Source organism: Hemitrygon akajei, chromosome 29 (genome assembly GCF_048418815.1).
Source record: "Hemitrygon akajei chromosome 29, sHemAka1.3, whole genome shotgun sequence".
Classification (NCBI taxonomy): domain Eukaryota; kingdom Metazoa; phylum Chordata; class Chondrichthyes; order Myliobatiformes; family Dasyatidae; genus Hemitrygon; species Hemitrygon akajei.
This window is the reverse complement of record NC_133152.1, coordinates 7,947,516-7,971,532: the sequence shown is the minus strand read 5'-3', so window position 1 is coordinate 7,971,532 and position 24,017 is coordinate 7,947,516. Positions and strand designations below refer to the sequence as shown.

The window sequence follows — 24,017 nt, the reverse complement described above, 5'->3', positions numbered from 1 at the left end:
ATTGATGTGGATCGAGAATTGGTTGGCAGACAGGAAGCAAAGAGTGGGAGTAAACGGGACATTTTCAGAATGGCAGGCAGTGACTAGTGGGGTACCGCAAGGCTCAGTGCTGGGACCCCAGTTGTTTACAATATATATTAATGATTTAGACGAGGGAATTAAATGCAGCATCTCCAAGTTTGCAGATGACACGAAGCTGGGCGGCGGTGTTAGTTGTGAGGAGGATGCAGGGTGACTTGGATAGGTTAGGTGAGTGGGCAAATTCATGGCAGATGCAATTTAATGTGGATAAATGTGAGATTATCCACTTTGGTTGCAAGAACAGGAAAACAGATTATCTGAATGGTGGCCGATTAGGAAAAGGGGAGGTGCAACGAGACCTGGGTGTCATTGTACACCAGTCATTGAAGGTGGGCATGCAGGTACAGCAGGTGGTGTAAAAGGCAAATGGTATGTTGGCATTCATAGCAAAAGGATTTGAGTACAGGAGCAGGGAGTTTCTACTGCAGTTGTACAAGGCCTTGGTGAGACCGCACCTAGAGTATTGTGTGCAGTTTTGGTCCCCTAATCTGAGGAAAGACATTCTTGCCATAGAGGGAGTACAAAGAAGGTTCACCAGATTGATTCCTGGTATGGCAGGACTTTCATATGAAGAAAGACTGGATCGACTAGGCTTATACTCACTGGAATTTAGAAGATTGAGGGGGGATCTTATTGAAACGTATAAAATTCTAAAGGGATTGGACAGGCTAGATGCAGGAAGATTGTTTCTGATGTTGGGGAAGTCCAGAACGAGGGGTCACAGTTTAAGGATAAAGGATCGAGATGAGGAAAAACTTCTTCACACAGAGAGTGGTGAATCTGTGGAATTCTTTGCCACAGGAAACAGTTGAGGCCAGTTCATTGGCTATATTTAAGAGGAAGTTAGATATGGCCCTTGTGGCTAAAGGGATCGGGGGGTATGGAGAGAAAGCAGGTACAGGGTTCTGAGTTGGATGATAAGCCATGATCATACTGAATGACGGTGCAGGCTCAAAAGGCCGAATGGCCTACTCCTGCACCTATTTTCAATGTTTCTATGATATTTTTTTCTCTTTCTATTGAAATTATCTAACTTGACTCAAATTAGCATTGAGTGTAGCATATTCTGAGAATACCACACTTGCCCACTAAACTTTGTGGAGGCCCCAAAAAATATTATTTCACATATTGCCCTGTTCTTTCATGAATGCCAAGAGCCATTGGTATAAGTGAGCTATTACTATTTGGATAAAAGAAAATAAGAACAAGATGGGGAGGATTGTTGAGATTTTTACACAATTTTCAAGTATTTACTGCTGCCTATTTCCTCCACAGGGCTGCCAGCAGATTGTAGAAGACTGGCAACGCATCCTAATGGTTCGCTCCCTTGTTATTGGGCCACATGAAGATATGAGGACCTGGTTAAAGTATGCTAGTCTTTGTGGCAAGAATGGACGTTTGGTAAGAAATTAAATTTCGACACTGAAGGAACCTTGCATGGTAGAATTTTATGGGTGATAGAAAGGGGAATGTTTTAATTCCGCTGTAAAGAATAGTGAGGTCTTTAGTTTGTTTCACTATTTCACAGTTCGTTTCCTGTATGGAGAGGTTGGACAATCCTGGGTTGTGTTTTCTGGAGACTGGGGGGGCGGGGGGGGAGGAGACCTGATTGAAATTTATAAAATTATGAGAGGCATAGATAGGTTGAAGGTGTAGTCTTGTTTTCCAGAGTAGAAATGTCAAATAGTAAAGACCAGCATTTAAGGCGAGTGGGGAAAGTTTGAAGAAGATATGTATGGCAAGATTTTTTGTTTTGCATAGACTAGTGGATGCCAAGAGCACAGTGCCAGGGCTGGTAGTTGATGAAAATGCAGTGTGGCATTCAAGAGGCTTATAGATAGGCACGTGAATTTGCAGGGGATGAAGGGAGATTGATCATTTGCAGGCAGAAATGATTTGTTTAACTTGTCATCATGATTGGCGCAGACATTATGGTCTGAAGGGCCTTTTCCTGTGCTGTACTGTTTTATGTTCAGAAAGTACTGTAAGATGTTTATTTTTTTAAACCGCAACTTATAATGTGTTTATTTATAAAATTATTGATGACCCTTCTCTGATAAGAGCCACAGAGAATAAATACCAATTGTATGGCCAAAGTAAAAATTAAAGTTAACAGATCAGGGATGCAAACTTAATTCTGTCCCCTTTTCACATTTGATTCCTATAGTTATACTGCTATTTTAATTCTTCAGTCTGCATTCATAAGAGAAGTTACCTGTTTTGTATTGTAATTACACCCTATAATTTCTCCATGATGGCATTCCATCAGGAATTAGGTACCAGAAGTTTTGAGAACAGATTCCATCATAAATATGAATTCTATCTCTAGCATTTACACATTGTTCTACATTGTGATTGTTTTACCTTGTTCTACCTCAATGCCTGCATAATGAACTTAATCTGTGTGAAGAGTATATAAGGCGAGCTTTTCACTTTATCTTAGTACATGAGACAACAATAAACCAGTACAGAATGTGAGAGCTGTATGGGGGGGGGGGGGGGGAGAGAATTGAAAGAAGTGGGGCGAATTCCAAATTCAATCAAATCATCTGACAGTACTTTTCAAAATTGTTCTATTTCTAGGCTCTGGCTCATAAAACCCTAGTACAGCTGCTTGGTGTAGATCCGTCAAAGCATCTTGATCAGCCTCTGTCAACAGTTCATCCTCATGTCACTTATTCTTACATGAAGTATATGTGGAAAAGTACCCGCAAGGTAGGTTACAATTTATAAAACGTTGTTTCGGAAATATGAGTCTAATCTCACAAGTTTAAAGGCCCAAATGTGTAGTCAACAGAAAGGCACTCACATTTACAGCTGACTTTGAAATAAATTTAGACTTACACGGGTCCCCCAGCAGGAGCTTGTGATATGGAGATATTGCACAACATGCTCTAAAAGTATCATGATGGCCTGAGGAAAATAAGTCCCACCGATAAGAAAGGCTGGGATAGAAAGTGAAAGTTATCGAAAAAGCTGTGAATATTTCATTCTGAAATAGAAAATATATTAACAATGATAAAGCTTTCAAAACTTGCTGCATTAAAATCATTAGAAAAACAATCCCTAGACTGGATACAACTTGATGGACGTATTTGTAGTGATTTTATAAGACCATGATGTATAGGGGCAGAATTAGGCCATTTGGCCCATTGAGTCTGCTCTGCCATTTCATCATGGTTGTTCCAGTTTTCCTCTCAGCCCCAATATCCCAACTTTTCCCAGTATCCCTCATACACTAACCAATCAACAATACAAAATGTGTGAAGCCAGTGGCAGAGCAAGGATGGAGAAACAGTGGCTGAGAAGTTGGTTTTTATGTAGAATCCAAAGTTACAAACAGCTTTATGAGGAAGTGTTAGTAGTTACCTTGGCATCTGCTGACATTTTCATGCTTGATACTTCCTAGTATCTAATATCACTTCTCTGTAAATTCAAAATATCATTTTTAAAAGTTCAGTTTCTTAACTCAAAAAATTATAATTCTACTAATTATATGGCAACATAGAGAAATTGACTTCTGGGGTCTGGAAATTTCAACCACTATCAGATGGGGAGTATGAAAAGTGAAGAAGAAGCTTCATTGGGATCGGTGGTTTTCTCTGAAATGTGAAACTAATTAGCAAGTCAAACTTCCTCATTTTCTGGACATATTGTGATATTATGTTGTATTCTGTTAATATCAACTAATAGATTTATGAGTTTGGCACAACTTATGCCAAACTTTATCATGTCATCATGGAGGCAACCTTACCTTACTTCTTATTGTAACGTAGCTGTTTTCTGAAATACATTTTCCCTTTCTAGAAGCACCTACTCTCACATTTCCATGCTTTTGTTTTTATAAGTGGAAAATCTGTCTTATTACAAAGATCACCTCAGGCAAGCTCTTTTCTCAGATAAACAGCACTATTGATTTCCCCAGATTGTGTTTTGGTTCAAGTAGCAGTATTTGACTACATGAGGGAATGTTGATTCACCCACTGCTGCTTCATATGGTTTGTGCATGTACTCTTGAGCAACAACCCTGCGTACCTTCCAGTGTTTCACTTCTCGGAACTGAACTGCCAAGGTCAGTAATGGGGGAGAAATGTGAAAGTTTCCATTTCCACTGACTGGCACGGATGACATAGCGGAATGAAATTCAACTGAATTTTTTAAATAGTGTTCCAGTGAAAGTAAGTGAATTCCAATGTACCTATGCTGGCAGTAAATGAGTTAAGATGACAACATAAAGGAGCAGGAACTAAACCATATAAATTCCAGAATGTTTTTTTTTTAAGCTTATGATATTTAAATTATTCCAGGTAAGTGCATTTTCATTCATCATGTACATACACTGATGGCACAGCAGTTACCAAACTCGGAATTCAGATTTCTGGGCTATCAATCTAGTGGTGTGATTTCAAACTGTACAATGACAACAGCCAAATTTAAATTTAATCACTAACTGAGAATAGGAAGAAAAAGATGTAACTAATTACCGTAAGTTTGATTCGATTGCCATAAGAACTCAATGTCCTAAGGATGAAAGAATAACCAGGGAGAGAGTGGGACCTAATCAGAACACCAGCGGCAGTCTGTATGTGAAGCCAAAATGTCCTAAGTAAATGCTTTGCGTTGGTAGCCACAAAAAAAAGTCTTTTTAGTTGGTGAACTTTGAAAAGGGATATGTGTAATTCTTGTGCAAGTCTCCTTAAATAAAGACAAGGTACTCAATGACCCAGTAGGCCTAATGATGGATAAATCCCCAGGCCCGTTCCAGCTGAAGTACAATGACCACATCTGTAGTCAAGCTGTTAATACTAACCAAAACTGAAATCTCTCCAGCTAAGTGGTCTATTATCCAGATTATTCCCTGCTCACAAAAAGCAGAACAAATCAAATCAGTCCAGTCAGCCTACTCTCAATCAATGGAAAAGTAATGGAAGGTGCCATTAACAATCATGTCAAACAGCACTTCCTCACCAGTAGCCGACTCATCCATGTCCATTTTGTATTTTGCTCAATTAACTTGGCTCCTGTCTTGATCACAGCCAAACACGAGTCAGTTGTGAAGTGACAATGGCTGATGTTGTCACCATCATTACAAGGGAACAAGCATAACATTACAGAGCCTGGTAAAACTGAAGTTAGTGGCATTGGAAGGAAAATATCTTAATAGTTGGAGTCATAACTTGCATGAAGGGGAACGGTTACAGTTGTTGGAGCTTCATCATCCTAGTTGCAGGATTTCATCAAGGGCCCAGCCATCCTTAGCTGTTCCATTAGTGTTTTCTTTTCCATCCTAAGGTCAAAGGTGAGGATGTTCATTGATGAAGGTTTAATGTTAATTCATCAGCGGTGAAGCTAACTAGACCTGCACACGGTGAGGTTTTGACAACATTCAGGAATGAGCCAATAAGTGACAAATAAATATTTGTGTCAATTACTGTCTTCATCAGGGCATTCAATCTCATTCCTTCCAATCACATCCTGGGGTCACTTTTGATCAGTCACTCAGTTTGGCTACACATGTAGCAATTACAGATGGCAATAAGAGCAGGTCAGTGATAGGGTATCCTGGGGTGAGTAACTCGCCTCCTGACAGCCCGAAGGCTTTACCTGATCTGCAAGCCACAAATAGGTAGAATGCTTTCCACTTGCACAGATGAGTGCAGCTCTCAGACAGCAGCCAAGGAACTACAACATCCTCAACAAAGCACTCCATTGATTGACTCCCTATCAATCACTCCAAACAGTCATGTGTTCCACCATCAGGGCACAGTGACTGCAGTGTTTACCATCTGCAAAAAGCACTGCAGTTCCTTGTTCGGATGATTATAACAGATTGTACTTTAGAAACACATACATCATCAGTTCTTTAGCATCACTGAGTAAGAATCTTGAAACTCCCCACTTAACAGCTTTGTGGGAATATATTCAGATGGCCAGCAGCTGTTTCAAGAAAGTTACTCATCACCACCTTCTTGAGAATAATTAAGACTGAATAATAAATATTGGCCTTGCCAGCAATGCTTAAATCCCAAAAAGAAGTAATTAGAATATATTCTTAGCATTCCATCCAGTTTTGTAACGCCATACTCCTGTGCCACACCATGTAATGTTGCTATCATTTAATAAATGTAAGTAATTATCTTTAATGCATGATGTACACAATGTTCCAAACACCAAGATGTTGTGCGTTTTGAACTGTGTTAGCACTGAACAGGAATTATGTTAGCCACTTCTATTTCCTTGAGGTGAACAATGTACCAAGTTTAATTCATAGCACTTAAATATTTTCAGCAGTTTGCATATAAATGATGAAATGTGGCCTTGGCATTTTTTCTATTTTCCTTTTGCAATTAAAATTGAGATAACATCATAAACTTGAACATTAAAGTGTAAGTATCTACAGTAACTACTTAAAGCCATTTTATTACACTGCAACCCAATTAAGATAATGTGATGGATCAGAAAAAAAATATAGAGCAGTGATGTACTTCTCTTGTGATAATGACAGTAGATGGTTTAATCTAAGCTGCAAGATGTCAATGCCCCACCTCTACTCTTGATCTGTTGACCAACAGGCAGAAGGAAGACAGCTGTTGAATTAGACAGGCAACTTTAAATATCCTGATTTTAACTGTAAGCCACTTCACCCTGAAATCTGACCTCTGTCACTGTAGCGTGGCCATGTTTTACCACAAAAACCAATCTGACTTTTAAGGGTAGATTCTGATAGGAATGTATTGTAAATTTGATAGCTAACTGCTGTTGTCAATTTCTTTTAAATTAAGTAATTTTTTTGACTGACATTGAAAATTATTCACACTGATTTACATATGGCTGCAATTTTAGCTTGATGGGCACCATTTGGGGAACAGGTCACTTTAGTGGGCAATCGAGGCATTCTGCACAACTGCATCAGAGGAGCAGAAGCTCTTGAGTGTCTCCTTATGATAGCATGTTGAATTAGTTTATTGCTTGAAATAAGCTAGTCCTGGCTCTGTTGGATGTGCTGATTTGAAACAATAGAGATTCTGCAGATGCTAGAAATCTAGAGATATTGAGGCCCTGGTTAAGAAAAAGGAGAGGAGGTGCATTGCAGGTAGGAACAATTGAGATACTTATGGAGTATAAGAAATGCAAGAGGACACTTAAAAAAACAAATCACGAGGGCTGAGAAAAGCTATGAGGTTTCCCGAGCAGACAATGTGAAGGAGAATCCTAGGGATTGTTAAGAGCAAAAGGATTGCAAGGGATAGAATTGGTCCTTTGGATTACTTACCACAGTTGGTTGCTGTGGTAGAAGTTGAAATGAAATATATTAATATTAATCCCTGAGGTTCAGTCTGTTGTAGAAGATGAGTGGGTGGCATTGCTGACCCTCTTGGCAGACTTAATTTATTTGAGCGATAATGTTAACCTGCGTGACGTGTGTTACTTATGCAGCTCCTTTTGTACATTTCAGGACCGAGTATGTCTTTGTGTGAACCACTGCTTTAGTCTTTTGTTTAGCTCGTTTTGCTTAGCTTGAACCTGTGGTATTTGTATGGCTAGTCTCAAATTCCTGTGTGAACCTGAGGCAATAATGTGCTTTATTGTACTGATTAGCAACTTTATTTAACACACTTTATTGCATTGATGCATTTTATTTCAAACTGTGATAGGCAGTTTTGAGACTTTAGCATTGTACGAGTTAAAAGCTAAAGGTAGTACTCATACATTTTATTCAGTCTGATGGTAACTCAGGAGCTACAATTTATTTGAAAACTGACTTGCCTCTCTATATACAATGTTTTAAAAAATCTTCTGTTTGTTAATAAAATATGTTGTAATTTTATACTACATTGTCTGACTGCCTGCCTTAAAGAGGTCTGGGACCTGCTCGTACAACTAGCTCAGTTGTTACATTAATATTAATTACTGAGATTTATACAGGTCATGTATATGTATGATGGTGGGACTATATATTTTTGCAAATCTTGATTAATTCTGTTTTATTTCAGATTGAGGCTTTCCAGCATATGCAACACTTTGTCCAGAACGTGCAACAGCAAGCTCAGCACGCCATTGCTGCTGAGGACCAACAACATAAACAGGAGCTCCACAAGCTCATGGCAAGGTTAGAAGTTATTGTTGGAGCTTGCTTCTTGCATTATTCTTTTGTAACTTCATAAAGCACACAAATGGAACAGCCTGCATCTTCACCAGAGCCAACAAAATACAATTTTATAAGTCTGCCTTTGATCACAGTTAATCCAGCATACTTTGTTGGAGCCCCTGGTATTACACTTCCTGAAACCCCACTTTTCAAGTTCTTTCAAATTATATGAACATTTTTGCAGGTTCCTATATAGTCAACTTTCCAAGATCCATTTAACTAGCTGTACCTTTTGGTTACTCTAGAAGGCTTTTGTGAAGGTGAAATGTTTGGCAAGTTCATTCCAAATTCAATGCACATTTGGAGAGCATTCAGGATCTCATTGCTCTTGCTTGGATTGTAAGCCACACTGTTGATTTTAAAAAAAATGAAGGCATGAATCCAATGGAAAAAGAAATAGAAGCAGTTAATATTTCATTTCGAAGCTCATTCTGACTGCTGTTTCCAGTATTTTCGATTTTTATTTTAAATTTACCATCTTCAAAGCATTCATCAAATTTGGATTGGCAATGGGAAAATAAAGACATTCCAGGAAATATAAAAGGCTTAGAGTGTATAGGACCTGCACTCTTTCTTGTTTTAGTCTAACTGAATAATACAACTCTAATTCCCACACTCTGCTTGGTTATTGATCTCATGCGAAGTAGTAGGTGTTGCATTTTTGTGCAAGATATTCCAATGTAAGTTCATGAAATGCATCACGCAAGTTTCACTTCCCTTTTTCCACACAAATTGACATATCTCATTCAAGTGATGGATTCATTGATCATCTCATTTGTGCTAGGAGTGCCAGGCACAGCTGATAGAAGCTGAGGACCGAATGTGAAGTGTATTCAATTTCTCAGTTCAGTACTGTACAGAATGATAGTTTGGCAGAAATTTGGTAAATGACAAAATTTTGCAAAAATGTGGTATCAGGCTGAACACTGTGGTATTCTGAATTATTCCTATATGCAAGGGAGGAAATAACTTGTTGTGATTTGACTCCACTATCTCTAAATATGATCTCTTGGTCATCCCTGGTTGAAACAACTCACCACTGGCATCTTCTTTTGCAGATCCACCATTTTCTCCCCTCCCTCCAACTATATTTTAATTTCCTTCTTAAATTGCTCTCATTTTGCCTCCCTAAAACCAGCATATTATCAGTTCCTGTGTACGCTTGTATGGCTTGCTGTAAAAATTTGTTTCTTAATATTCCTGTGAAATACCTTTGACATTTTAAAATACAAGAAATGCCTGTTGTTAATGTTTGATCAGAAAAGATTCAAAGACCATCATCTTGGTATTAAACGTTGCTCTAGCACCCAAACACTGTGGATTTGAACAGGGATTAAACTGAGAGTTGGTATAAGTCTATTGACAGCATAACTTGAAAGGAAGAAAGACAATGTTGCCATATCACTGAACTCTAGTTAAATACTGTGCAATCAACTGAAGATATCTTAATTTGTTTTTCTTTTTTCAGATGTATAATCATGGCACTGTTTTTCCCTCAGTTTTCTCAAAGTTCTTGTACTTTCAGCCCATCATGTTCTCCTTCAAACTCCATCAGCTTATTAAAAGCAGTAAAGATAGGGATGGCTACAATATTTAACATTTGCAAATCCAGTTGTTCTTTCTGAATGAAGGGGGAACTGATTTAATAGCCTGTAAAATGCCATTACGTTTACATTTGTATCGAATTATATGTGAGTCAGTGAATTTGAATTTCTTAGCTGTTTATTTTAAAGGAGATCAATTTCACGCTTTATGTGGTTTGTTCTGTATATGCTGTGCAAAATGTTATTATAGAATAATTGCCTTGAATGAATTTGGCAGAAAAACAAAATTGGTTTCATTAGGTTTTCTGTTTCTTGCACTATTGAGCTGATGAAAGATTCCTACTTAAACAAAATCATAGCAAAATACCTCAAAATAGTTCAAATAAAATGACTAACTTCAAATTGTCATTTGTTATACAGGAGAGGTGTTTTTTTTATTTGTATAAGTTCCACTATTGGCTTTCTCTTTTTTAAAATTTTATTTATTTATGTAGAGACACAGTACGGAACAGGCCCTTCCATCCCACTGAGCCATACCCCCAGCACCCCATACCCCAAACCCCACCGATTTAACCCTAACCTATTCATAGGACTATTTACAATGACCAATTAACCTACGATCCGGTACATCTTTGGACTGTGGGAGAAAACTGGAGCACCTGGCGGAAACCCACGCACAGGGGAAGGAGATAGAGACTTCCTAACAGAGTGTGCTGGAATTGAACTCTATTCCCCAGCCTATAATAGTGTCATGCTAACCATGGTGCTCCTATGTTACCCCACTTAACTTTCTGTAGGTATAAATCTCTTCCTGGCCTTGCCATTCTCAACAGGACTGCCAGAGTCAGTATAGATATCTGTGATGAGGTGCATCACTGCACTTCAGCGAAATGGCCATCTAGCCTAGATTTACATGATTTGAAAGATTAAATGTTTCTCTGTTCAAGTTTGTGATTGTTTGTTAGAATTATGTAGAAACTGCCGTATCTGATCAGCAATTTTAGGTTGTTTTCAACAAATAAATCATTTCATAAATAGGTATTTCAAGAAAGTTAAGAAAGAAGAAAAATTAATTAATGTTATTATAGAATGGTATGAACATGCATGAGATTGCAAGTAATTCAAATGAATTTCATATACTTTATACTTCCTGTGATGCAATGATCTTCAAAATTGTACACTGAAGGTATTGGTTTTGAACCTTGTATAGATTTCAGCTTTGTTATTGTATGGAATATGTAGTTACTCAGCCTTCTAATGTGCTACGGAATGATTTTGTTCATGAAGAACTGCAAAACTGTGAATCCCTTTTGAGGTGACTCCTGATTGCAGGATTGGTAAAGTGTTAAAATTAAGTTAACTCTACCTATAAGCTGGGCATAAAAGATTCCACAGTACTTGCTTTGTAATTTTGTAAGGAGCACTTTTGATGAATCATTATCCTTCATCAGACTGAGCATGCCTGGCCTTTTGCGGAATAGCATGGCAAATGTATCTTACCAGTTGTGTAAAACTGCTGCATAATTTCTCTACTAAAGAGCCTACACTTATGTATGCATGTTGATTTCCACAACAATATGCACGTACTTGGGACCTGAACGTAAGACATAAATATCATCAAACTGTGAAAATATTCACCAATCCAGATTTGAAAGATTTAATGTTTCTCTGTTCGTAGGTTTCAAGGTTTGGGTCATTTGTTAGAATTAAAGCTCTATCTCGTTTCCCTCTCACATGTCACCTGATCTGCTTCCTGTAATTTATATTTAAAAGCTGCATTGTACCCTGTATTTTCCTTTATGCATAAGTCACTGAGAGCATGCAGCAGATGTAGGTGGGGGTGGGATGAAAGCATTGGTGGCACTAGGCACATTAATTGAATTCATTCAAAGATTCAAAGCACATTTATTGTCAAACTATGTACAAAGAATACAACTCTGAGATTTGTCCTCCCACAGGCAACCACGCAGCAAAGAAACAATGGAACCCAGTCAAAACATAAGACACCCAATGTGCAAAAAAGAAGTAAATCCTGCAAACAACACACCAAATATTAAATATCAAACTAGGAATCCAGTAGTATTTAATTTAGTTCAGTTTTTCAGCACCGCAGGGTGCACAAGGAGCCATTCTTTACTGAAGTGCCCCAGTCCATATCGATCACCCCAATCCAAACACTGAAAAACAGCTAAAAAAAAAAGTAGCCAGAATCCAGAGATACGTGCACCATGAACCTTAAATTAGTCCACAGCCTCACCGATCAATCCTTGCGCATGGAACCCAAGGCTTCTGCAGTTTCCATCAGCGTAGATAGCGAGGAGAGGAGGACGACCAGTCAAATGCAGGCAGACGATGCTGAACACCTGCCCGTCCTCCACTCACATCCTTGTCAGCTGTAAACTTGGCTTGACGAGAAGCAATAGAGCTGATCACGGGCTCACACCCTGTCTCCAGGCATCCTGGTCTCCTGGCCACAGGCTACACTCCAAACCTCAATGAACTCCCTCAGAGACAGCAAAGCCCCAGGTCACTCAATTGGCCCAGAAATATACCATCAAATGTAACTCTCCGTTTCCAATCGCAAGAAATAAAAGAAGTAGTTTTGTGAACTGTCTGCAGGACATTGCCATTGGTCGCGTTGTTCACTGGTGCCATCTTGCCACTTGAGTGTGAATTGGAAAAACAATGAGATCCAAGCTGAAGTAACAAGTAATTATTACTTTAGTTTCCTCCTCGAGGGTACTGCCTGTGGATTATGATGAAGGATCCTGGACCCAAAATATTAACTTTCTCTTTCCACAGATGCTTCCTGACTTCTAAGTGTTTGCACTGTTTTCTGTTTTTGTTCAGATTTCCAGCATCTGCATTTATTTGATTTCCATCCACTACACCAAGTCCTTCACCTGTTTGTCTGAGATTAAGCAATACAGCACTGACTGGAATTTACCTTGGGTAGTGGGTTGGCAGGTTCTTGAGTGATAACCCTTCTGTTTATTTGCTTGATCAGGACAAAGATTATCCAGGTAGTTTAGAACTCAAACCACAGAGAATCCATTAATCCAAGACATTGGGTAAGACATTCATCCGAAAGCTACACTAAACTTCTGCAGTTGCACAAAGTTTATTGAAACTTAAAATACCTTGGTGTAGTCCTGTGAAACAGAGCAACCTGCTGACGGCAACTAGCCTTGACCTTCCCCACCTCCAGGTAGCTCAATGGTCCCTTGACGCTTACGAAAGCTATTTCAGCTCTTTCTAAATGCTTCCATAATTAAAGAGTCAAAACAGTATTGAATAACTTATAAGTTAAAAATCATATAAATAAATAAGAACACATTTAATATTTTAAATATTAATAATGAATAATATTGAAGAAAACAGCCAAATTACTTCATTTATAATAGGATTATCCTAGAGACGGTGTAAAACTGAAGAGCCAGATATAAAGTGTCTGGCCCCTGAGTACAATCTGAAATACAGGAGAAACAGTAACTGTTGTGCTAGCATCTGAGGCCCAGCACGTTTCCAATTGCTGTGCTGCACCGTGTATATTTAAAGTTAAATCTGTGGAAAAATAGCCTGGAATTTCTTCCCAAAATGAAGCACAATTTAGACCATTAGTCATAAGATATTCTTTAACCTGTAGTTTGAGGGTTGTTGCTTCTACTTTAACCTGTATCAAACTAACAGACTCAACTTCTCCTATTGCATAATGCTGGAATTGTTCAGGAACAGCAAATGCAAGCCATATTTTCAGCCTTGGAAATAATTATTAAAATCCTGTCTGTTTATGAGTTGCACGTCAATCAAAATGATGGGTTCAGTTTGGCTGGCTTGTATATCTGCATCTGGTGCCTTTCCTAAACCTGATGCCTTACCCTTAACTCTGAATTAAAAATATAATGCTTGGAATCTATTAAACATTTGTGTGCTAAATTAGATATGTTTAAAGCAGCCTGTTGCTTTATTTAGGAACATTAGAATTCCCCATGAGCTGAGTGATCATTTTTACACTAACTTCTTCTGCAACAGCAATTATGTTATTTCAGAATGAGCTCGGGATTGTTTTTGTCAGTTTATTCTAACCTGCTTTGCTTTGTAGAGATATGTTTATTAATTTTTAATTACTTTGTTGTTCATTGAGAAACATAATGTAGTGAAAACAATTTCACTCAATTTGTCATTATGATGATCTGTAACAGGGCACTATTGAATCCACAGCATTACCTGACATCCCTCAGCTACACTGTACTAACATTTACTCTGCACTGTTGTCCTCTATTTTTATCCCTTTTGTTCTTAGTTTGTTAAAAGTTGGAGTGCTTGTTAGAATTCTAGTTCTAAAAATTCAGACAAATGAACATTTCATAGCTGTTAATGAAGTGGGCCTTGGGAAAGGAATTGAAACAGAATAAGTAAGAATGCAGTGAAGCCAGTTCTGAAAAGAAATAATTCCAGATTTATTATGTCTTCAAAATAAATGGCCTATATTTGTTTCCAGATGTTTCCTAAAGCTGGGGGAATGGCAGCTAAACTTGCAGGGAATCAACGAGAGCACTATTCCTAAGGTTCTTCAGTATTACAGTGCTGCCACAGAGCATGACAGGAGCTGGTACAAGGTGAGCTTAAATCTAATCTAAAGCATTTTACATTTGCTCAGCTGTGGAATAATGCAGCTTTTCACAGGGTGTGAACAAAACACTCCTACTTCTGTGTGATCAGTTATCCTTGGGCCCTGAGTGTGGGACAGTAAAACTATTATGCCACCTTCCAGCCACTGCCAGTGTGCCCCATGTGGGTGTCAGGTACTAGCTGTGAAACCTCCAGTCATTAAGCAGCTTTTGATGGAGGTTGACCTATGTCCTTTAGAATGATCCTTTGATTGGAATTGTAGTGGCCTGCCCGCCATTCCTCACTCATCTGAGGAGTGTTTCAATAGTATCAATAGAAGAAGATTGTCAGAAAGATTATTGTCTTTCTTCAGCTACTCTTGAAGGCTATTTAGCCCATCAGCAGAGCAAGCCAATCAGACCCATTACCCCACCCTCTTAAGTCCACTAACTCCGTGATGGGTTTTTGACAAAATAGAATAAATTAGAGTCACCAATGAACTCAAAAATAAATGTAGCTTAAAAGACAACAGAATTAACTGCTGTGCCTCCATACTTAGCTGGCGTGCAGGTATATTAGTTCTGAAGGGGGTCAGTTCTAAAACAGTGGATCAGAATCATTTTGTTTAGTACAAATTCACCTTATGCCATCTGTTCTTCGTTTTCAGGCATGGCACGCCTGGGCTGTGATGAATTTTGAAGCGGTTCTCCATTACAAGCATCAGAACCAAACTCGTGATGAGAAGAAGAAACTCAGGCATGCCAGTGGAGCCAGTGCAACGAGTGAGGCCAGTAACAGTGAGAGTGAGGGTGACAGCAATGAAAATAGCCCTGTGCCATCACCATTACAGAAGAAAGTTAACGAGGTAATTCAATCCTCAGAAATAAATTACGGGTTTGCTTGTATAAAAATTGGTGGAGTGGGGGATAGTGGGGAAAATTGTCAAAAGATTCAGCAGGAGAGAGATCAGATTACAATATGGACAAAAAATGGCAGATGCAGTTTAATCCGACAAGTATCAGGTGTTGCACTTTGAGAGCTCAAATGTAAGAGGAAAGAACAGGCCATCCTTGTGTTAGGAATGCCCTACCTTTGGCTCTTGTACATTAGAATAATCTCCTGAAATATTACTAAATATAAAGGCTGTCTCTTTCTCTTTCGCCCCAGTCTCTCACACCTCCCCCTGCCCCCCCCCCCCGCCTCCCCCCACCTTCTCTCATCCAATATCTACCTTCATTGCACTTTCTCTGTGGCTATTACAGTCGTTTCTGCATTGTTATACGTTATACTATCTCAATACGCAGTCATGAACTGATCTTATACAATACACACTTTTCACTGTACTTCAGTACACATGACAAGAATATTCCAATTTCAATTCGTAGCAAAATGGCGGACATTTACAATATTGCAAACGAGTAAATCTGAGATGCTGGAGATCCGAGCAGCACATACAAAATGCTGAAGGAACTCAGCAGGCCAGGCAGCATCTATGGAAAAAAAATATACAATCAACGTTTCAGGCTGGAACACTTCGGCAGGACAAGTTGCCGAAGTCTTGCCAAAGGGTTTCAGCCCAAAATGTCAGCTGTACTTTTTTTCCATGGATGCTGCCTGGCCTGCTGAGTTTACAATATTGAGTGATTTTATGTGTATTTTCCAATTTATGGACAAAACTAATTTATGGATGTCTCTGTAAATGGAACTCATTCATTCCAGTAAATGGTAGGACCCTGACAAACATACATACAGGGTGTAAGTCCCTGAAGGGAGCAGTAGATAGGGTGACACAGAAGGTGTGCTACACTCTTGCCCTTATTGGTCATGGCATTGCATGTAAAAGTTAAAAAATCGACTTTGGTTGGGCCACATTTGGAGCATCGTCTGCAGTTTCTAGTTGCTGCATCAGAGGAAGGAAATGGAAGCTCTGTCGCTTTGCAGTATCATTAACATAACTCCAAGCACTCCACACAATATTTTATTATTTTGATGCATCACCTATTATCATATTAAAAATACAGCACCTATTCTGTACCTACATAGAGCAATGTGAAGTTATATTATGATTATTATATTCTTAGCATGCTTCATTGAAGCTGTAGCTGTTCCTGAATAGTGTTGGTTGAGGGAAAAATTTTGGCCGGTGCATTCTGCAAGGCTTGTGAAAAGGCACATGAATATACAGAGTATGGGGGGGTGGGAGTGGAATAGGGACCATATGTAGGTAGATTGTTTTAGGTGTTATTAGCTTAATTGGTTCTGCACAGCATCAGCTGAAGAGCCTGTCCTGTGCTGTTCAATGTTTTAACAGAAAGGGAGGTTATCTGACTCATCGTCTCTACAGTGGTTCCCATAGCAACCTCATTGGTCCTGTTTCCCCACATTTCTCAGCAATCATCCTCTCTCATATGCCCATGCATACCCCCTCATTCTCCTCTCAGGTATCTCCGGTACAGGGCGTTTACAGCAACCACTCAACCGAACAACTGGCAAGTTGCCGGGGTGTGGGGGAAACCCAAATAGTGGCAGGAAGAACGTGCAGACAACATTGGTCCAAGACACTACCTACATCCCTGGAGCTGCAATATGTGCAGTGTTACGAATGTGCCACAGCTCTGAGGGGCCGAAGGGTGCGGGGTAGCCCCCTCCTTTGTGAGAATCGCAAGATCACTATTAAGTCAGTTCAGGAGACCCAGGAAATGAGAGAAAGACATGCAGAATCCACAAAGAGTTGGAATGTGTCCTGGCCTCCGAAAGGCGGACCCATTGATACCGGCTATTGTCTCTTGGAGACGGATTTGTGTATTGCATCCTGTACGATGCATCGAAGCCCCAGGCAATGAACCGAGGAGGAGGTTGGTGGAGGGATTGCATCATCCCAACCTGATTGACACCTGAGACCCTGTGAGTCAGGATAAAAAGAGGGTCTGTGGGAACAGCCCCTCAGACACACCAGAAGGAATGCTAACGATCCCGTAATAGCAAAAACTAGTGGAAGGCCACGTGCGTCCTTTTCCGTTTGCCCCGGAATCGGTGGGCCCTGTACCACGGCAGAACGGTTTTTAGCTAACAACGGGGAAATCAACTCCCAACGACTCTCGAAGGATTGACATCATAAAAGGAATGGGCAAGTTTTAACCCGTCTTTCTCTCCTACCCAAAAGCTGCAGCTTGAATGAACTGAGTGACTTTTATATTTCCATCGGACAATACATTATCCCCTAGACAACGATAGAGCTATTTCTTATTGATTACTATTAGACCCGCGCTTTTAGATTTAGTATTAATGACGTATATTATCTGTAAGTTTGCCTTGAAATTATTTTGTGTATTTTTATCAATAAATACTGTTAAAAATAGTACCATTAGACTTCAATGGACCTCTCTATCTTTGCTGGTAAGTGACCCAGTTACGGGATACGTAACAGCAGTGCCACTGTTCCAGCTCAGCAGATGGATATCTGCTTGACTGACAAAACTCCAAGCAATGTGGCACTGGATTGAAAGCTTGTGCTGGTAAAACTGCTCCGTTGTTCTGAGAGAGTATCCAGATGTAAAACCAATCCCAGAGAACAGATTTGGTGATCTAACCCACTGGCTCAGTTAAAGATGCAGTTCCTTGCTGGCTGTTCTTAGCAAATGCTGATAATCTAGTATGCTTAGGGATTTGATGCCAGACAGATTTTCCAAGCTATTGGTTGTTACTCCTATCCCTTTCAATTCACTGTTTTTAGACATTGTACACTCTGCTGAAAGTTCCATTAAACCCAGTGTATTTAACAAGAGTTCGAGAACAGAGGTCCCAGTGAGCTGAAAGAGAGCATGGTAAGCATAACTTGCTGAACCATCAGGATTTCCAAATAGTTGGAGTCTTTATTTATTTGGTTAATTGGTCTTGGAAAATTGTCCTTTGATTAGGCTAGGATTACTTTGTGGGAACGCTGGATGGCGTGCCTGGAGGAGCCTGCTCCACTTTGTGTCTCCGTAAATAGCTGGAGCCTTACTGTACAAGGGAATATGAGATCAATAACTTCTTTTACTTTGCAGTTGAAGTTTCGCTTCTGATTTGTAAATAGTTCTTTCCGTCTTTTGAGAGCATTGAAAAATATTAAAGGGAATAGAATTTAAATAAAATTGTTTACACAGCAACGTGGCATCTTGTTCACCCCTGTGGAGATACTTATGTCTGTTAATTGATCTTTAGCATACGGTGAGGAGCAGACATGATGGGTTCAATGGCCTCATTTTACTCCTATGTTTTATGGTTTTATGGTAAATATTTTTTGTACATTTATACAGGAACTATCAAAGACATTGCTGCTGTACACAGTGCCTGCTGTTCAAGGCTTCTTCCGCTCCATTGCCCTCTCAAGAGGCAATAACCTGCAGGACACACTCAGGTAAGAAAGAGCAGAAATCCTATTAAAATGAGGCTGGAGTGCAAAATAAAGATTGTTACAATGATTTGCAGAAGTAATTAGTGTAATTAGAAGTAATCACAGGCTTTAACGACAAAACCTCAGCTTTTAACCAGTGTTGATATTCCACTCTTGTCTTGGTATTTTAATTTATTTAATTTTTGTCAGAATGGCACAATTATTCAACAGCAAGTTGCTCATGGACAACAAACGTGACTGTAAGGTAACTGAAAGGAGACATTTCAGGTTTTCTCTGATGGTCATTAAGACTCCAGTCTGATCACATCTAAGGATGGCAATCTCAAACTGAATTGGAGAGTAAATACAACAGTAGTGGCATCATCTCACGGTTAAAAGGAATGTAAACAAGTTTCTCTTGTTCTCTGTTTAGTCATCGCATGGACTACAAATAAAGGTGGGCATTGGCTATGTCTGGTGTTCCCTTTTCTGAAGATTCAATAGTATGTAGGTTACTGACTAGATAAGATCACAAGCTGATCAAGTTCAAGTTTAACTGTCATACAACCATACATGAACACCCGTGAATAAAGCCAAACAAAACAACATTCCTCCAGAGCAAAGGTGCAAAACACAGTACCAACATTCATTCACAGCACAAGGCATATACAGCACATATAATTACAATAGCAGTAAACATCTAGTCACACAAAAATATTTTTTTTTAAATCAGCAAGGTACCAAAAGATTGCTACGGATCTTATCATTGGTAAGATTCACAGTTGTGGGGAGTGAATGTTGGGACTGCTGTTTAATACCAAACTTAATGAAGTTCACTGTGAAATGAAAGTATCTGATTTACAAGTGAGCTTCTGAATTCTGAATTACTATCATTAACAACCATAGGAAATCTTCATAATTCATTTGCAATAATGGTGCTATTGGAAATCTGTTTTTCCCACAGAAACCCCTTTGCTCTCAGAAGTGATTTGCCCATATCTTACAGTTGTTTCCTGTACCCCTGATAGAAACCATTCCAAGGTGTCAATTCCTGAAACAAATTTTGTTTAAGTCGAAACAACTTGACCACATCTTGCAAATGAAATCTCAGCAAAACATTTACAAGAATTCTTTAAATATATTTCTCTATTGGAAAATAACTGCAAAGATTAGAAATGCAAATGTGAAATTGATTATTTTGTAGTAAGTTCACAGGTGTGCTGACACCACATATGCATATGCTCCCTGTTTGTTTGAGGATGTTCTGCTTCCAGATGGCATTCGCTGGAATTTTCAGAGCTGATCACATGCTGGAGCTGGAAAAATACTGTGAAACCTTCAAGCCAAGCCAGGCTCAGGAATGTTCCTGAATGAGGATAATTTGAGAGATTTGGGTATCTAGGCTGGAGGCATTATATAGTAGAGCCTTGTATCAGAGATTTTGCTTATACTTTGAAATTCCAGTATTCTGCCCTTTAGGTGAAATTTAGAATAGTCACTTGTTTCAGCTTGAATGCTGTCAGGGGAAAGCAGCATCCATCATCAAGGGCCCCCACCACACAGGTCATGCTCTCTTCTCTCTGCTGCCATCAGAAGGAAACTACAAGAGCCTCAGGATTCACACCACCAGGCTTAGGAACAATTATTAGCCCTCAACCATCAGGCTCTTGAACCAGTGGGGATAACTTCACTCAACTTCACTTACCCTGTCATTGAACTGTTCCCACAATCTGTGGACCCACTTTCAAGGATTCTTCATCTCATGTTCTCGATGTTAATTACTTACTTATTTATTATTATTATTATTTCTTTTTCTCTTGTGTTTGCACAGTTTGTTATCTTTTGCACATTGATTGTTTGTCTGCCCTGTTGGGTGCGGTCCTTCATTGATTCTGTTGCAGTTCTTGAATTTACTGAGTATGCCCACAAGAAACCAAATCTCAGGGTTGTATCTGGTGACATATATATACTTTGATAATAAATTTGCTTTGAACTTTTTTTCTGCTTTCCACTGTATTTGAATGCTTATAACACTCATTTTTATAAGGATGACATCTAGTGAGTTCTCTCAGTAGTTCAGTTAAGAACAGTTCACCTGTTTTCCAAATATAACTTGAGGCATTTATAAAGAAAATTTTCTGTAGTAAAAAAACATTTCGAAGTCAGAATTCTTAATATGTTTTTGCTTCTCATGGTGCATGATTAAAAATTGCTGGATGATTTAAATTTCCTTAAACAAATTTCTGACGTTACTGGGTTAACACTGAATCTTTGTCTTCACTAGCTGTATCACAGTAGAAGGCAGCTTCAGAAGAGGGAATTGAAGACTCTGATTCTTTGTTGTCTTTGTAATGAGAGGAGAAATCTTCATTGAGGATAAAACTATTGGATTTGAATGTCATGTTTTCATTTGAAGATTATTCATAATAAGTGTAAAATCAAATATATTCCTTCCTTTGCTTTTAGTTTATGATCAATAGTGTGATCTTAGTTGAAAACTAAAAAAAAAGATCTGATTTCTTGCTCACTTTAGCTTTTTTAATCATGGTCTTTCAGATACTGCCTATTCCTAATTTTCCCTGATTTCAATTATTGCAGATGATAGTTAAGAGCCAATAACATTGATATGTGTCTGCGATCACAAATAAAGCATACTTGTCAAGGCCTGAACATCCTTTTCCACAAGGACAATTACTCAAAAATTCAAAAGCAAAGGAAGGTATTTGATTGATAGACTTATTATGGTAATTATGTACACTTATCTTAAATTTAAGTTGCCTCCTCTATGCCCTTACCCCATGCCCAACATGCCACACAAAACAAGGAAAAAAGCTTTTGTTATTAAGTTCCTTCATATATTTGAGCAAATCTTTCAGATTTTCTGTTAACCTTTCTGTTTCAATGGGGACAAAAATGAAACAGGCAATGTCTGTCTTGGGAATGATGCAGGTTATATAATTGAGGTAAATAGTGGTGGTCTGAATATAAAGTTACCGAATGACAATACAGGTGCTCCCCCCCCCCCCCCCCACAAAGGTAGAGCGTTCCTCTGAAACCTTTCTTAAGCCGAAATGGCATAAAGCAAAGAACCATTAATTTATATGGGAAAAATTTTTGTAAAAGCGTAAAATCCTCTTTGTAATGCGAAAACAGGTTACTAATGTAGGTCTTCTGTAAAAGCGAAGTGGCATAAAGCGAACATTCATAAAGCGGGGGTCTCCTGTTAGTTACGGTTTCTGTTACTGTTTACCCATAAGCAAATGTTGGAGCTCATGACAGATTTGAGATTATTTACTTAGTAAATATTTTAAAATGCTTCCATAAGATTGCATTGTGGTTAAATATTGCAGCAATGGATCCATGTCTCCTTCTATGATGCCTTCTGTGGTGTTCAGTGTGACATAAGCCAGTCTGTTCAGTTTTGCAGTATAATGCCATATCCAGCAGTTTCTGGATTCTGATATTTTCTGTATTTATTTTGTGCAAGGACATCAGAGCTAGTCAGCAGAGAAAATTTTCATTTTGCATGTCAACTGGATTTGAACTTAAAATTCAGTGACTGTCACTAATGTGATGTAGCCCCTCTTCCTAACAAACTATTGTAGAATAGTAGAAAATGTATGATATAGATTGCAGAGGAACACCATTCAATGTTGTGTTTGTACTTGTACTGGTCAAAAAAAACACTTCAGGAATTGGCCCTTTAATTGTTTCTGATGCTAAGTTCTGATAATGACACTTAAATATCTTTTCCTTTGTATAGAGTTCTAACACTATGGTTTGATTATGGACACTGGCCTGATGTGAATGAAGCTCTGGTAGAAGGAATCAAGACTATTCAGATTGACACCTGGCTTCAGGTACACAAGCTGCTTATGACTTGTTCAGTGGGATTAGTTGCTTTCATCAGAATGTGCATCAGCAAAAATAACTATTTACTATATTAGCAGATATAGTTCATGGAGTGAATTAATATGTTACAAAAGCTTGGTAGATCCATAAATAATAAGAATGAATGTCTTTTGGAAATGTCAGCATGCCATCCACTTTGTACAACCTTCAATCCAGCATTTGTGTCTTCTTGGTCTGTTGGAGAAGCAAATATGTTGCAGTTGTAATTTTTTAATCTGGTTATTTTCTATTCACCTTTTCATTATGTGCAAATACTCCTGTCATTTAGCTACACAACGTGATCTCAGTAAAAGAAGACATGCAGGGATATGGGTACCTGGAGTGAAATATGATACCTGACAATATGCAGTATGGGAAAAGCCCAGACCTGTGAATTTTTTTTCTGGTTGGGGAGATGACATGTGTTTAGTATTAGTAAACATGATCTCTGTGAGTATTTGCCAATAGCACAGCTATGGAATTTTTGAACTGCACCAAGTTTGAACCAAGTAAGGTTTTGTGTTTAATTCTCTATTAATTATTCTGCTCGAAGGCGCTCTCATGTGTTTTGGTTGAGGATATGTTCTCATTTCTGATGTTACCAGGTTATATTGAATGCTTGCACCCACTAGCTGTATCCAAGTAGGAGACAGCAACTTCCAAAGAGGGAATTATAGGTGGACAAGAGTGAAGAAGAGAAATGTTTACAGTGAAGTTACAAATCTATTTACTTTATTTATTTGTTTTACCTTGGTGACTTTTTATAGGTAATTCCCCAACTCATTGCAAGGATTGACACTCCGCGAGCATTAGTGGGGCGACTTATCCATCAGCTTTTAACCGACATTGGTAGATATCACCCCCAGGTAATCACTGCAACAGTTACTTCTTTTACTTTCCAAACAAAATTTGCAAAGTTTAGATGCCAGTTTATGTCTACAAACATTGCATTCAATTTGTCTGGCAACAAATGCTATTTTTAAAAATTAATGCTTCTTAACAATGCAATAGAATAAAATACATGTTCAATAAAATTCAGTATAGTTTGTTTTGTATATAAATCATCTGCTTTATATATAGCATCAGGTTTGTTCAAATGTTTGTGTAGATGAAAAAATACACTTCAAGAGGTGAAAGATGCATCAAACAGAAAGCATCATGTCCGCTATTCAGCGTCAATTAAGAACAATCAATTGCACTCTCAGTAACTTTTCAACATGCCAAGTTCCTTCTATTATTCTTTGTTGATTGTGACCAAGGCACATGAGTGTCATTCTGTGCCAATTCTAGTGTGTATCATATTATGTGGAAGGTTATAATTTTCTTTCTACATTTTGATTTGGTCCATTTATTGATGGTGTTCTTT

At 38.6% G+C, this 24,017-nt stretch overlaps 1 protein-coding gene across 3 annotated transcripts in view; it reads left to right on the top strand.

The window, feature by feature from the left end:
* mtor (mechanistic target of rapamycin kinase) overlaps positions 1-24,017 on the top strand; it is a 319,886-nt gene that overhangs the window by 255,970 nt on the left and 39,899 nt on the right. For all 3 annotated transcript variants that reach the window (XM_073031667.1, XM_073031668.1, XM_073031666.1), the window contains 8 exons: positions 1,357-1,482; positions 2,665-2,796; positions 8,076-8,191; positions 14,276-14,393; positions 15,053-15,250; positions 18,684-18,784; positions 22,524-22,620; positions 23,419-23,517. In XM_073031667.1, coding sequence (XP_072887768.1) covers positions 1,357-1,482; positions 2,665-2,796; positions 8,076-8,191; positions 14,276-14,393; positions 15,053-15,250; positions 18,684-18,784; positions 22,524-22,620; positions 23,419-23,517 — 987 coding nt within the window. The remainder of the gene's footprint in view (positions 1-1,356; positions 1,483-2,664; positions 2,797-8,075; positions 8,192-14,275; positions 14,394-15,052; positions 15,251-18,683; positions 18,785-22,523; positions 22,621-23,418; positions 23,518-24,017) is intronic.